Here is a 16,502-nt window from a genome sequence, read left to right on the forward strand (position 1 = left end):
GGGAAGGATAAAAATGACATCATCTGCTGCTTGCTTGTCCAGGCTCCTGGGACACAGGGAGCTCATAAAAGTGGGCAGAGCTGCACAGAGACAGCTGTGCCCAGGAGCAGCTCTTGTGCACAGCACAGCCTGCAGGTGACAGAAAAAGGAGAGAAACTGAAGAGAGCTTGCAGGATGTGTGTGGGTTGAGAGGGCTTCGAGCTCACTGCAAGTGGTTTCCTCACAGATCATGACAGGGTAAGTCTCACTACAGACCATGCAGATGCTTTTCATAGAGGGTTAACTTAATCTGGGACATCCCGTAGCAGATCTGGCTGCAGGCACTGCATATTCCTTTACTGTGTTAAAAGCCTTCGGCTCCAGCAGAGGTCTTCCCTGCTTCAGTGTCAGAGCACAACCCTGAGTGCTGCGTGTCCCAGCACGGCTGCAGGCTGTGCAGCCGGGGCTGCAGGCGGGTGCCCAGGGCTGTCCTGCAGAGCAGGGTCCCTGCTGTGCCCCAGGGGCTGTGTGCCGGGTATGGGACTCTGCCGCCTGCCAGGCTCAGCACTCAGCCTGCCCGGGGAGCTGCCCAGGGCGCTGGTTTGGACCTGGTTTAAAGCCCTTTAATCAATCAGTGCAGGAGCATTTCAGATGGGGTCATGGAGGAGGCAGACTGCCATTCTTGGGGTGGCCATTTTCCCAGGAGGGCATGGTGGGAGGGCTTTGTCCCATCGGTTCCACTAACACTTGTATCCACCCAGCAGAAGGCTGTGCCCTCTGTGTCCCACTTGAACGCTGCATGGAGCTTACAGTTGGCAGTGACATGGCTGAGAAGCTCTGGGCATGGATTAAGGGACAGGGAAGTAATGTGCCTTCCTAACTTCCTCCCTTCATACCTTAGCAACTTCCTTGTAATCTCCCCAAGTACTCAGCCCCTTCTTCCAGAGGGCGTAGATTCTCTTTTTCTTCCTGAGTCTCAACAATTGTTCCCAGTTCATCTGCACTGGTCTTCTTCCCCTATGGCTCACCTGATGGCATTCAGGGACAGCCTGATCTCGTGCCTTTAAGATTTCCATCTTGAGGAGTGTCCAGGCTTCCTGGACCCCTTTACCCATAAGGAGCGACTCCCAAGGGACCCGTGCTACAAGTGTCCTGAACAGGTCAAAGTCCGCCCTCTAGAAGTTCAGGATAGTAGTTTTGCTAGTCACCCTTCTGACATCTCCAAGAATAGAGAATTCTACCATTTCATGGCCACTCTGCCCTAGACAGTCCCCAAGGAAACACACAGTGCAATTTACTTTTGTAAATGTACTTTTGTTTATCCTGCTCTGCAGCTGCTGCTCTGTAAAGTGCTTATCTTGATCCATGGCTGCTGCTCTGTAAAATTCTTCTTGTATTACAACAGAATGGCAGTTCCCTGGGGTCTCCAACACACCCCCAGCCAGCTGGCAAATGCCACTGAGGACCTTTAGGAAAGACATGCCCTGGTTAGTGACAATGTTCACTGGACAACTGTGAGCCCCACAATGGGTCTCGTACCTTGTGCCATCTTCTGAACACCAGTAGCACGGTGTAGATGCAAGGCCCAGCCAGGCAAAATCAAAACACAGCTGTCTGCTGTGGCGTTTCCTTGTGGCGTTACCTACGTGACCACAGAGAAGACATGAGGAAGTGGCATGACACGCCTACTCCTGTACTATGAGCACGGGTGAGAGAACTACAAAACAGATCAACCACGAGTACAGCTGCTCCAGTTATCACAGGTAACAAATAGAGGGGCCCTGCCCTCAGCCAAGGGAGTGGAAGGGATAATAGAGTTTATTGGACTGTGTGGATACGATGGCCTGGCACATCAGAACCACAGAAATATAAGGCGCTGGTGGATACCGGTGCACAGTGCACCCTAATGCCCTCCAGTCATGAAGGGACAGAATCAATCCATATTTCTGGATATCTCTCAAGAATTGACTGTGCTGGAGGCTGAAATAAGCCTCACTGGTAAAGACTGGAAAAAACATCCTATGTGAGTGGCCCAGAGGCTCTATTCATACTTGGTACTGATTAGCTCAGAAGGGGCATTTCAAGGATCCTAAGGGGTATCAATGGGCCTTTGGAATCGCTGCTGTAGATATGGACAACATTAAGCAGCTGTCTGTTTTGCCTGGCCTGTCAGAGGACCTGTGTGTTGTGGGGCTGCTACGAGTAAAAGAAAAGCAGGTACCAGCTGCTACAAAGACAGTGCACAGACGGCAGTACTGCACCAACAGGATTCCTTGCTCCCCATTCATGACTTGATTCGCCAGCCGTAGAATCAGGAAGCAATCAGTAAAACTCACTCCCCTTTTAACAGCATTATATGGCCAGTGCATAAAGCCAGTGGGGAATGGAGGCTGATAGTGGACTACCATGGTATGAAGGAGGTCACACCCCCATTGAGCGCTGCTGTGCTGGACATGTTGGAACTCCAGTACGAGCTGGAGTCAAAAGCAGCCAAATGGTATGCCACCATTGACATTGCCAATGCCTTCTTCTCTATTCCTTTGGCTGCAGAATGTAAGCCACAGTTTGCCTTCACCTGGAGGGACATTCAGTATACTTGGAACCGTTTGCCCCAGGGGTGGAAACACAGCCCAACCATTTGCCATGGGTTGGTCCAAACTGTACTGGAACAGGGTGGTGCTCCTGAACACCTGCAGTACATTGATGACATTGTTGTGTGGGGTGATACAGCAGAGGAAGTTTTCACAAAAGGAGAGCAGATAATCCAGATTCTTCTACAAGCCGTTTTTGCTGTTAAGCGAAGCAAATAAAAGGGCCTGCCCAGGAAATTCAGTTCCTAGGTATAAAGTGGCAGGATGGACGTTGTCACATCCCAACAGATGTGATCGACAAAATCAATGCCGTGTCTCCACCAACTAGCAAGAAAGAGACACAATCTTTCCTGGGTGCAGTGGGCTTTTGGAGGATGCACATTCCAAACTACAGCCTCATTGTAAGCCCCCTTTATCAGGTGACGCGGAAGAAGAACGATTTTGCATGGGGCCCTGAGCAGCAGCAGGCTTTTGAACAGATTAAACAAGAGATAGCCCGTGCTGTAGCCCTGGGCCAGTACGGACTGGACAGGATGTAAAGAACATCCTCTATACTGCTGCTGGAGAGAAAGGTCCCACTTGGAGTCTGTGGCAAAGAGCCTCAGGTGAGACCTGAGGCTGACCCCTGGGATTTTGGTGTTGAGCGTACATGGGATCCAAGGAGGGCTACACTCCAACTGAGAAGGAGATCTTAGCTGCCTATGAGGGGGTTTGGGCTGCTTCTGAAATAGTCAGTACTGAGATGCAGCTCCTTCTGGCACCTGGACTGCCGGAACTGAACTGGGTGTCCAAAGGAAAGGTTCCCTTCACCCATCATGCTACAGATGACACTCGGAACAAGTGGATTGTTCTGATTGCACAACGAGCGCGGATAGAGAACCTCAGTCATCCAGGAATCTTAGAGATGATCATGGAGTGACCTGAAGGTAAAAAATTAAGCACATCACCAGCAAAAGAGGTGTCACATACCAAAGAGGCCCCACCATACAACAAAGTACCAGAAAATGAAAAGAAATATGCCCTGTTCACCGATGAATCATGTCGTATTGTAGGGAAGCTTTGCAAATGGAAAGCTGCTGTATGCAGCCTTACACGACAGGTTGCAGAGGCCACTGAAGGTAAGGGAGAATCAAGTCAGTTTGCAGAGGTAAAGGCTGTCCAGCTGGCCTTAGATGTTGCTGTATAGGAGAGGTGGCCAATGCTTTATATTTATACTAATTCGTGGATGTCTGTGAATGTGTTATGGGGGTGGTTACAGCAGTGGGAACAAAATAACTGGCAGCAAAGGGGTAAATATATTTGGGCTGCTGAACTTAGGAAGGACATTGCTGCCCGAACAAAGAATATGGTTATAAATGTGCATCATATAGATGCCCATGTACCCAAGAGTTGGGCTACTGAAGAACAGCAAAATAACAATCAGGTAGATTGATCTGCCAGAATTAAGGTGGCTCAAATAGACTTGGACTGGCAGAACATGGGAGAGCTATTTCTAGCTCGATGAGACCCATGAGACCTCGGGCCATCAAGGAAGAGAAGCGACATATAAGTGGGCCAGAGACTGAGGGGTGGACTTAACTATGGACGCTATAGTGCAGATTATTCATGACTGTGAAACATGTGCCATAATTAAACAAGCCAAGAGGATGAAACCTCTCTGGGGGGAAGGGAGATGGCAGAAGTATAGATATGGGGACGTATGGCAGGTTGATTATATCACCTTGCCACGATCTCACAATGGTAAGTGTTATGTGCTTACCACAGTGGAGGCAACCACTGGGTGGCTCGAAACTTACGCAGTACCCCATGCTACTATCCAAAACACCATCCTGGGTCTGGAGAGGCAAATCCTGTGGTGACATGGCAACCCCAGAAAGAATTCAGTTTGATAATGAGACTCATTTCAAAAATTCATTTCTGGATACCTCGGCCAGAGAACATGGCATTGAGTGGATTTATCATGTACCCTATCAAGCACAAGCCTCTGGTAAGATTGAATGCTACAACGGGTTGTTAAAAAAACATATTGAAAGCAAAGGGAGGCTGAATATTTAAGAATTAAGAATGTGGCTAGTTAACACAAGTGGATTGGTCAGTAGAGATGGTGCTACCCAATCCAGCTCCCCACATGCTGTTGAGGGAGGTAAGGTCCCTGCAGTGCATGTAAAGGAACATGTTGGGAAAAGCTGTTCGGGTCCTTCCAGACTCTGGAAAGGGCAAACCTCTCCTTAGAACCATTTTTACCCAGGGTGCACTTGGTGGGTGATGCAGAAAATGGGGATGTTCAATGTGTACCACAACGGAATGTGATGTTGGGGGAGTGCAGACAGTAATTCCATGTATATATATGTATACAGACAAGTGTGTTGTGCATTTTAATTATTGTTTCTTTCTGTATAGAAATGTTTTCTAAGCATGATATAGTGATGTACAATTAAGGGTGGAATGTCATGGTTTTGTGATTTTTCCTATTGGTATTCCACGTATCACAGTTAGTAAAAAAGTTTTCCTCCTTAGGTCGTTGCCGCTGCTATGATTGTTTCCTTGAGCCCAGCTCCCATCTCCCTACCCCATTCCATTTGTTTGGGCCCAGGTGGACCACAGGTCTACTGCCCCCCCTGTCATGGTTACAGACTGATCTAGATAACTCCATGACAAAGCTGATCATATTGCTGGCTACTGACTGCTGTGCCGGAGTGCTGCTGTAGAGACAACAGGACTGTTGTGAGAAACACAAGACCTTCATGCCTGCACAAATGAGAGGGCTTGAGGGCACTGAGGCAGTATAAATAGAGCAGGACTGAAAACAGCACGTTGTGCTGCTGTCTGTGGCTGTACCTCCCCATGAGACAGACAAGGTAAAAAGAGAGAAGAGCTAAGGAAAAGTCTATTATTAAAGCTTTTTATTTTTCTCTTAACCTATTCAGGCAATATGGTTCCATGTTTACCTGAGCTCCTGGAGTAAGAAAATGGAAATTAGGTAGGAAAGAAGTAGTGCAATAAATCGCAACTTATTTGCAGATTATAGTATTACAAAAAATAAAAAAAAAAAAACCAAAAAGAATAAAACATGAAGAACCATGGGTTGTTGTGTGAAGAACTGGGTGTTGTGTGAGGAAGATGTGCACTTCATCAAAGCTGGAATAGTGCATATTGCAACACCTTCCTGAGAGCATGCTTGATCTCTCTGTTCCTCATGCTGTAGATAATAGGGTTCAGTGTTGGAGGAACCACTGCATACAGAAGTGCCACTGTCAGATCCAGCTGTGGGGAGGAAATGGAGGGGGGCTTCAGGTTGGCAAAAACGCCAGTGCTGACAAATAGGGAGACCACGGCCAGGTGAGGGAGGCACGTGGAGAAGGCTTTGTGCCGTCCCTGCTCAGAGGGCATCCTCAGCACAGCCATGAAGATCTGCACATAGGACACAACTTTGAAAGCAAAACACCCAAAGGCTAAACTGACACTAAAAATGAGAAGCACAATTTCCCTGAGGTAGGAGGCTGAGCAGGAGAGCTTGAGGATCTGGGGGATTTCACAGAAAAACTGGTTGACAACATTGCCTTGGCAGAGAGGCAGTGAAAACGTACTGGCAGTGTGCAGCAGGGAATTGAGAACCCCAGTGCCCCAGGCAGCTGCTGCCATGGTGGCACAAGCTCTGCTGTCCATCAAGGTCCCGTAGTGCAGGGGCTTGCAGATGGTAACGTAGCGGTCATAGGACATGATGGTGAGAAGGGAATACTCTGCTGACATGAACAGGAGGAAGAAAAAGAGCTGTGCAGCACATCCTGTGTAGGAGATGGCCCTGGTGTCCCAGAGGGCGTTGGCCATGACTCTGGGGAGAGTGGTGGAGATGCAGCCCAGGTCGAGGAGGGCCAGGTTGAGGAGGAAGAAGTACATGGGGGTGTGCAGGCGGCGGTCGCAGGCTACGGCTGTGCTGATGAGGCCGTTGCCCAGGAGGGCAGCCAGGTAGATGCCCAGGAAGAGCCAGAAGTGCAGGAGCTGCAGCTGCCGCGTGTCTGCCAACGGCAGCAGGAGGAACTCGCTGATGGAGCTGCTGTTGGGCATCTGCTGTTGTTCCTGGGCTTGGAGTCCTGCTCAGAGTGCAGAAGATAATGACAAGTCCAGACAATTCTCAGAGACTCTTCTCCTACAATAATATAAAATATTTTCATTCTCCTACAACAGTGTACATTTAGCACCATTACTTGCATTTAATTTCATGTATTTCAGCATTCCTTAAGCAGAAGCAGCATATGGAGCTCTAACCTTCCTCTTCTTTTCTTATCCCACCTCCCTGGATATTTTCATGTGCTTCATGTCTCATTTCTTTAACCCAACTGCTCTTAGAGCCCCAAAAACAGTCTCTGTGCCACTCAGTGTGAATTCTAAATAACTGCCTGTTTGCAGGTTAAGTGAATTATTCATTTCTACTGAAAATGATGATATTTTCATTTGGTTCCGTCCTTCAGGAAATGAGAGACTGAGAGCACATCATGTGTGACTGTTCTCAAAACAAGCAATTGAGTGAAGAAAAATTCTCAGAGATGTGACAGCCCCTTTTACATTTCTGCCTCCAATCCTTTCTGCGTTCCCCCAGAACAGGAAATTGAAACCCCCTGCCTTGGCTCTCCTCTGGCAAAGCAACCTCAGAAACATTCAGTTGTGCAGTGGAGCTGTGATCCCCTGCCTCAGGCAGCAGCTGTGGCAGCACAAGCCCTGCTGGGGGGCTCCTTCCCCCCACACGTCTCCCCGCAGCGCCCTGGGCAGCTCCCCGGGCAGGCTGAGTGCTGAGCCTGGCAGGCGGCAGAGTCCCATACCCGGCACACAGCCCCTGGGGCACAGCAGGGACCCTGCTCTGCAGGACAGCCCTGGGCACCCGCCTGCAGCCCCGGCTGCACAGCCTGCAGCCGTGCTGGGACACGCAGCCCTCAGGGCTGTGCTCTCAGCTGGAGCCGAAGTCATTTTCCACAGTAAAGAAACATGCACTGCTTGCAGCCATGTCTTCTATGGGATGTCCCAGATTTAGTTAACCCTCTATGAATAGCAGCTGCATTACCTACTGCAAGGGTCTTACTGTGTCATGGTCTGTGAGCAATATTCCTGCAGTGATCTCACAGCCCACTCACACCGCACACATGCTGTAAGCTCTCTCCATATTCTCTCTTCTGTTTCTGTCACCTGCAGGCTGTGCTGTGCACAAGAGCTGCTCCTGGGCACAGCTGTCTCTCTACAGCACCATCTACTTTTATGAGCTCCCTGTGTCCCAGGAGCGTGTCCCAGCTGAGCAGCAGATGATGTCATTTTTATCCTTCCCACTCATCTCCCCTTAGATGTCCCTGTGTCATCATGGCCATCAGCTCCTGAAAGGCAGCAGTATCGTAACTGTTCTTTGAAACCTGCTCCATTATCCACCAGTAAATTTTTAACATGAGATGAATCCTACTAGAGAGTGTTTGATGAATCAAAAATTGCACCCAGACAAGGATAAGGAAGGTTGGACTTCCCCTGTGCAGGGCAGTGATCCAGAGAAGACAATGCAGGTAACTCATCCCCAGTTAGAAATCCTGGGGCTGAAATGGGATGCAGCTCCCCACAGAAACAAAGGAGCTGGGATTCCTCTGGTTCAGCTCAGATGTTCACAAATAGTTTTACAGTGCTGCATTCATACCTTATTTAAACAAAACTATAAACAAATAAACAGTAAATGTCTGCTGGATTCTTTCACTTTAAGCTCTCTCCAGATATCTCTCCATTTTGCTGAATAAGTTCTGATAACCTGAAATAGATAACAGGAAGGCACAAGGCACAAGATGCTCTTTAGGTTAGAATGGTCCCAGGGCACATTTGCTGCTGAGTCCATCAACCTCCAGTGCAGAGAGAAGTTTGTACAAAGTGTTTAACAAGACAAAGTCAGAACTAATGGTGAAGTTTCTTGGAGTACTAATGGGCCCACTGAGGGCCATTACCAAGTAAGCTTCCCAAAGCACTAGTTAGAGCAGATAATTGTAAGCCATGACTACAGGCAGGCAAAGGCACTGGCATGCTAAGAAACCTCTCCTTTGCCTTACGAAGCAGACAGGTCAAGCCCTGATTGCAAGACCAGAAGTAGGGAGATCCTGTCTCTCATGTTGGCTCAAGTCACTTCCTGTGGCAGTGAGTTGGAAGTCTATATGATGTTAAGTGAAAGACATAGGAACGGAAGATCCCAGGCTCTGCATGTGGTGCAAGGATGCTGTTAAGTTCCTATCCCACATGTGCCCTGTGTCTCATTGCAGGATGTAGGATGTGAGAAGGGCCCCGTCTGAACAAGCAGTCAATCCCAGTGAAACTCTGAACTTCACATCTCTCAGTTCCAATGCCCTCCAGTGCACACTCTCCCATAGTTTTATGTCCTTTATGTTATGCGGTGCCCAGAAGTGCACCCAGTGCTCCAGGTGAGGCTGTAGCAATGCAGAGCAAAGAGGGTCAACCTTTTCCCTCACCCAGCTGGCAATAAATTGCTTTATGCACTCCAGGGGACTGTTGGCCTTCCTGGCTGCCTGGGCACACTGCTGAAACACGTTCAATTTGATGTTGTGCAGGACCCCCAATCCTTTTCAGTCAGACCTCTCTTATGTGTCCCATATCCAGTCCAGTGTGTATGTCGAGTGTTGCCCATACCCAGATACACAATCAGGCACTTGTTATATTTTAGGCATTTGGTGATTAGTACCAACTGGTACCCACTTCTCTTACTTGTCCACATCTCTCTGCAAGTCCTCTCCAACCTCAGTGGAGGCAACAGCACCTCCTCATCTGGTCTCACCAGCAAACTTGCTCAGAACATCTTCTAGTCCTGCATTCAAGTCATCTGCATAAACATGAAAGGAAACTGGCCCTAAAATGGAACCCTGGGGAACTCTGACAGTGACCATCTACCAGCCCAATGGAACCCACTGACTATAATTCTTTGAACTGCTGGCCAACTGCTCACCCACCACTGCTGGTGAACCTGAAAGGCAAAATGTCAGCGTGCTGGGACAAACAGACAAACACCAATATGGTTACGTATAGCTGCATCAATTTACTGCTCGAAAAGCCATGCTTTTATAGGAGACAGACAAGGGCGTCCAAAAATCACACACGCTAATTGGAGGAAAGCTACTGCAATAACAACCCTATAACCCCCCTTCAAAGCCACGAGCCATTCATTCTTTTCCTAGAGATGTCCTTTGTTCTCATGCTGTTTATCCTGCTCCGCAGCTGCTGCTCTGTGAACTCCTTATCTCAATCCATGGCTGCTGCTCTGTAAAATTCTTCTTGTATTACAACACACCACGTTCTGTTTCTGTCTAGCTGTATGCAGGAATTTCTGTCCAGAAGGGTGCTGGAGAAATAGTATCAAAAGCTCTACTGTAATCCTCAAGGATTACATCAACTGCCTTCCCTTGTTTAGCTCAATGGATAAAGGTGTCATAAAAAGACTTGAAATTAAATAGGACCATCCCCTCGGAATACTGTGTTGTCTGTGACCAATCACAGAATTGTACTTCAGGTGTTTTTCCATAACTCCCACCATCATTTTCTCCATAATTTTATCAAGCACTGGTGTGAGACTGAGAGGTCCATAGTTCCCCTTGTAATCTTTCTTGCTCTTCCTTACGATAAGACAACATTTGCCAGCTTCCTGTCAACTGGTATGACCCTAGATTTATTAGATGCCATTGAAATGCGAGCCCAGAGCATACTAAATTGTCATCAGTGCAAGAACGTAGATGTGCCGTATCTTTGCAATGCCTTGAAATCCAGTCTATGCCACAGATGGAGCAGAGAGGAAGATCTGCCTCTTCTGTTCTGAGCTCATCCTTTTGATAAGCTGAATATCACTACGTACTCCATGGGGTCAGGTGCAAAAGACACAATGGGTGCCCTAAGCACGCGGCTGAGGTGGTATTTAGGATGGCCAAGAATTCCTCCCTTCTGGCCCTCAGCTGATGCTCCAGAAGGAGGTGTCTATCTCATAGATTTTCCGTCACAGTTTACAAGCACTAGCACAAAACTAGGATCACCCAAGGCAGCTTGGGCATCACTGAGAGTCTGTGTATAAGCAGTGCAGTCACTGTGGAATAAAAACCAAGGATTCAGATGAGGAACTCACACACAGACACCTCACTGTGCACATCTGAACTCAGCTAGGTGAACTTGCAACTCCCGTGGTTCTTTGAAAATCTGATCCCAATTCAGCCCCAGGGTTTCCATCTGAGGATGAGATGCCTAACACTAGAATAAGGATGGGATGGTCCGATGATAACAGGACAAATAGAAACGGATTTAAATTAAAAAGGGGAGACATAGGTTAGATGTGAGGAACCTATATTTTTACACAGCAACACTGGAAAATGTTCCTCTTAGAGGCTGAGCATGATGATGGATGGGATCCTGGTTTTTCTCTGGGTTTACCCTCACGTCAATCCAGGTTTCTACTCATACTTTTCTCTAGGTGAACTCTCACTTTACTCAAGGTTTTACTCACAATTCACCATCAGGGTGTGTGATCGGGAGATGGGCTGGTGGAGTGACTTGCTGGCATCCCCGAGGGAAGGCTGCCAGGCAGATACCCCCAGAAAAGTTGTTGACTCCATGCCCTGTCACAGTCGGACAGACCTGACTGATGAGGAGGGTTGGAAGAGAGTCCCAACTCAACATCACAGGAGCCCCCCCATGCCTGCCTAGCCCTCAACCCCTGATCCATCTAAGCAACAGGTTTGACACTCTGAAATCTGAAGGAGATAAGAATGGGGAGGCAATGGAGGATCTGCCTAGGAGAGAGCCTAATGCAAGGCAGTCACTACCAAGCCTTGTGACTTTCTCTGCCATGAAAGAAAGAAGGGTGGCCATGGTGGGTGACTCCCTTCTCAGAGGAATAGAGGGCGCCATTTGCAGACTGGACCCGAGTTTTCAGGAAGTCTGCTGCCTTCTTGGCTTCAGGTCAGGGACATAATGAGGAAACTCCCCATGCTGGTTAGGTCCACTGATTATTTTCCACTACTCATAGTTTAGGTGGGCAGTGATGAAATTTCTTAGATAAGACTACAAACTATAAAAAGAGATTTCAGGAATTTAGGCCATTTAGTTCACAAAGTGGGAGATCAAGTGATTTTTTTGTTCTATACCTTCAGGGTCAGTGAGGGACATGGAGCAGGCTTGGAAAGCAAAGCAATGAACAATTGTCTCAGAGGTTGATACTGAGCCAGAAACTTTGGGTTCTTTGATCACAGGACAGTTTACTTGGCCTGTGGTCTGTTATCCATGAAAGGAACCCAACTGTCTCAAAGGGGGAAATGAATCCTAGCACAGAAGGTAGCGGGGCTTATCGAAAGAGCTTTAAACTAGCTACGATGGGGGAGGGGACAAAACAGGGCTTACCAGAGAGAAGCCTAGGGAAATGCTGTTTGAGCTGGGAGAGAGGCAGATGCCTCAGCTGAAGTGCGTCTACACCAACGCACGCAGCTTGGTCAACAAGCAGGAGGAGCTGGAAGCAACTCTGCATCTGACAAACCATAACCTAGTTGCTATTACTGACCCATGGTGGGACCACTGCAATGACTGGAGTGCTATGATGGATGGTTACAAGCTCTTCAGAAGGGATAGAGGAGGAAGGAAGGGTGGTGGTGTGGCCCCTTATATTAAAGAGAGTTTTGATGTTGAAGAGCTTGGGCTTCAGAATGAAGTGCATGTTTGTAAGGATCAGGGGAAAGGCCTGTAAGTGTGACATCTTGCTAAAGGTTTCTTATAGACCGCCTAATTGATGGGTGAGGCATTCTATGAGCAGCTTACTGAAGTCGCAAGATTGCCAGCACTCATTTTCTTGGGAGACTACAACTTCTCTGATATATGCTGGGAATATAATAAATAGCAGAGGAATCAGTCCAAGAGGTTTATAGATTGCATGCAAGACAGCTTCCTTACGCAGGGGTGGTTCCTTGCTAGACCTGCTCTTCACTAACAGTGAAGGACTGGTAGGAGTTGAGAAGGTTGGGGACTGTCTTGGGCAGAGCAACCATGAAATGGTAGAATTCTCTATTCTTGGAGATGTCAGAAGGGTGACTAGCAAAACTACTATCCTGAACTTCTAGAGGGCGGACTTTGACCTGTTCAGGACACTTGTAGCACAGGTCCCTTGGGAGTCGCTCCTTATGGGTAAAGGGGTCCAGGAAGCCTGGACACGCCTCAAGATGGAAATCTTAAAGGCACAAGATCAGGCTGTCTCTCAATGCCATAAGGCGAGCCATAGGTGAAGAAGACCAGTGCAGATGAACTGGGAACAATTGTTGAGACTCAGGAAGAAAAAGAGAATCTACGCCCTCTGGAAGAAGGGACAGGATACTTGGGGAGATTACAAGGAAGTTGCTAAGGTATGCAGGGAGGAAGTTAGGAAGGAACATTACTTCCCTATCCCTTAATCCATGCCCAGAGCTTCTCAGCCATGTCACTGCCAACTGTAAGCTCCATGCAGAGTTCAAGTGGGACACAGAGGGCACAGCCTTCTGCTGTGTGGATACAAGTGTTGGTGGAACCAGACGGGACAAGCCCTCCCACCATGCCCTCCTGGGAAAATGGCCACCCCAAGAATGGCAGTCTGCCTCCTCCATGACCCCATCTGAAATGCTCCTGCACTGATTGATTAAAGGGCTTTAAACCAGGTCCGAAGTGGGAAGGGAGGGGAATTGGATGTGACAGAGAAGGGCTGAGGGATGTTGTTGCTCTTGGAGATTGCAGGGAAAGCCTCTGAGTTGTTCTATAGGATTGTGTGAGGATTCCTCAGTGAAGGTCTTATTGCCAATACCTCGTCCTAAATCTTACTGTGTACCCTCTGGGGGTAACCCCAACCTGCTGCTGCCCTATAGTGCCTGTAGACCAGTGCAGGAAGCATGGGAAATAAACGGGACAACACAAGAGAAAACCACAGAGCATTTCCTTTCATGCAGGCTGCTGCTTCTGAGCAAGGCCCTGAACATCAGTACCACGGTGTAAATGCAAGGCCCAGCCAGGCTAAATCAAAACATGCTTCTGGAAGGGGATGCTTTCTGAAGAATCTTTACACTAATGAGAGGACCACAAACATTCACTCAGCGAACTCCAAATCTCTGTGCCTTTGCAGGCCTAGTGTCTTGTTTGTCTCTCAGGGACGTGGTGGGATGGTTCTCACCTATGAACTGTAGCAGAGCAGATATCAATTCTTTATGACGGATGGCCAAGGACAATTAGAAATGGCTGCTGCCGTCTGTGAGAGTGCACTGAGCTCTGCCTGGGGATGGCAGAGGAGCCACCTGAATACTGATGGAAAGGTTTCAAAAAGAAGAGCGGCAGATTGTGTTCCTTGCCTCCTGATAAGGAAGAACAAGAGGAGGAGGAAAAGCAGGAATATGAGTTACATCTGGGATGGAATTTTTTTCTTCAGACTGCCTGCTATGGTGCAGTTTTTTGGTTCTAGGTGAAAAAAAACGTTGATAACACTGTGGTGTTTACAGCTGCTGCTAAGCAGCATTGTACAGAGCCAAGGCCATGGTCAGTAGAGGGCTCAAGGAAGTGGGAGGGAACAGTGAGGACAGCTGACTGATAGTGGCTGAAGGGATGTTGCGTACCATCTGACAGCAAGCAGAAGGAGTGTTGAAAGTGTTGGGAGTTCATCTCACTCTCTTGACTGCCCAGGGCCCAGCTGGGCATCAGTCTGGTGGTGCTGAGCAAGTGCTTGTGCATCAATTGTTACATACAATTCCATATCAACAGATATATAGTGATAACTATTACTCCTCTCCTTTTATCTCTCTTAGTAAATTGCTTTGTTACAACACACAGGTTGTACTTTTTTTCCCAGTTCTCCTCCCCATCGCACTGGGAATGGGGCAGTGCACAGAGCACTGTGTGCAGCTGACCCGCCTGCTGGGTTCAACCACCACCGTCATTTTGGTGCCTGATGTGAGTCTCCAAGGGTTGAGATAACAGCACATCTATTCAGAGTGAGATAACACAGGGCTTCGTGGGAGCTGGAGAACTGCTGGCAATGATGCTGATTGTTCCCTTATTTGTGGAGCTTGCTGAGCCTTCTCATAAAGCTTCAGTGCACAGCTCCTTGCTTGCTGCTTCCTTTCCCTGCTGCATTATTTGTCAACTCTGGATTCTGGATTAGGGTATTTATTTTGCTATGCTGTTTGACCTTGGTTTATATCATGATAAAATTTGCAGCTGACAAAATTAAGTTTTGTACATATTCAGCTCTGAGTTCATCTTTGGGTTTTGGAAGCTATTTTGTATATCTTCTATATTTCTTCACTGATGATCTGGATGAGGGGATTGTGTGCACCCTCAGTAAGTTTGTAGAGGATACCAAGTTGGAAGGGAGTGTTGATTTGCCTGAGGGGAGAAGGGCATTACAGAGGGACCTGGATAGGCTGGATCTATGGGTCAAGATTAATGGCGTGAGCTTCAATGGGACCAGTTGTTGGGTCCTGCATTTTGGTCACAACAACCCCAGGCAACCATATAGACTTGGGGAGGTGTGGCTGGAAAGCTACCTGATGGAAAGGGACCTTGGTGTGCTGATGGACAGTTGGCTGAATATGAGCCAGCAGTGTGCCCAAGTGGCCAAGAGGGCCAATGGCATCCTGGCTTGGATCAGGAATGGTGGGGTGAGCAGGACTAGGGAAGTCATCCTACCCCTGTACTCGGCATTGGTGAGGTTACACCTCGAGTACTGTGTTCACTTCTGGGCACCTCAGTACAAAAATGACATGGAAGTACTGGAGCAGCTCCAGAGAGCGGCAACGAGGCTTGTGAAGGGATTGGAAAATCATCCCTACGAGGAGAGGCTGAGGAAGCTGGGGCTGTTTAGTCTGGGGAAAAGGAGGCTGAGGGGAGATATTGTCGCTCTCTTCCAGTATCTGATGGATTCTTACAGTGAGAGTGAGGCAAGTCTCTTCTTACTGGTGACAAGTGACAGGATGAGGGGAAATGGCCTCAAGTTGTGCCAGGATAAGTTCAGGTTGGACATTAGAAAACACTTTACAGAAAGGGTAGTTAAACACGGGAATAGGCTCCCAAGGGTGGTGGTTGAGTCATCGTCTCTGGATGTGTTCAAGAGCCGTTTGGATGTGGTGCACAGAGATATGATTTAGCAGAGGGTTGTTAGAGTTGGGGCACTATGGTTAGGCTGTGGTTGGACTTGATGATCTTCAAGGTCTTTTCCAACCTGGGTAGTTCTATGATCCTATGATTCTATGAAGCCTGGAAACTTCTGACGTGATAAACCGTATCAAAGAACTTGTCCTGTGCAGGGTCTCACAGGAAATGATGAAGAGGGGACCTGACAGCCAACATGCAAACCAGCTGCTGCTGCTGGCCTGTCAGAGGCACTGACAGATGTGAGCCTGAAAACACAGACCCCAGCCAGGAGCCCAGGGATGGCCCGTCAACTGTTGCAGGCTGAAGTCACCACACAGTTTGATGAGCAGCCGTGTGCTTCCTGCTGGATTGTGGGTTTCTGAGAACATCCAACCCCAACAAAAGAAGGAGGACAGACAGAGTCACTGCACGTCTGTTACGGTTCACAGAGAGCCTGGTTCATTATTTGCAGTGTGTCTGGGCTACAATAAAAAGGTACAAGCTGAATAAGAACTGGTTTTAATAATGAGGTTTTAGTGAAAAATATTATGGTATTTAAAATAATAATAATAAGAAGAATAACTTACACATAAAAAATAGCACAAAACAAACAAACAGTAAAAGAGAGTATGATTCAGTAAAAAAGCTGCATTGCAAGTGTTAGAACCCTTCTTTGTTTTCTGGCTCAAAGCTTGCTTCCTGAGGTGTTTTTTAGTGATAAGACTCTCACTGATTTATGGAGGAGGCAAGTGATGTGTGCTACTGTGTGACAATCAGCATCACCCTGTAGGC

General features: G+C 47.9%; 1 protein-coding gene across 1 annotated transcript in view; it reads right to left on the reverse strand.

The window, feature by feature from the left end:
* Positions 1–14,515, reverse strand: part of LOC146753048 (maestro heat-like repeat-containing protein family member 7) — a 36,993-nt gene extending 22,478 nt beyond the window's left edge. The window contains exon 1 of the mRNA XM_085531076.1: positions 14,486–14,515. Within this exon, the coding sequence (XP_085387202.1) occupies positions 14,486–14,515 (30 nt within the window). The remainder of the gene's footprint in view (positions 1–14,485) is intronic.
* Positions 14,516–16,502: the final 1,987 nt, after the last annotated feature.

The sequence above is a fragment of the Coturnix japonica genome, unplaced genomic scaffold (assembly GCF_054131305.1).
Source record: "Coturnix japonica strain WE unplaced genomic scaffold, WE-NBRP24 Scf040, whole genome shotgun sequence".
NCBI lineage: Eukaryota > Metazoa > Chordata > Aves > Galliformes > Phasianidae > Coturnix > Coturnix japonica.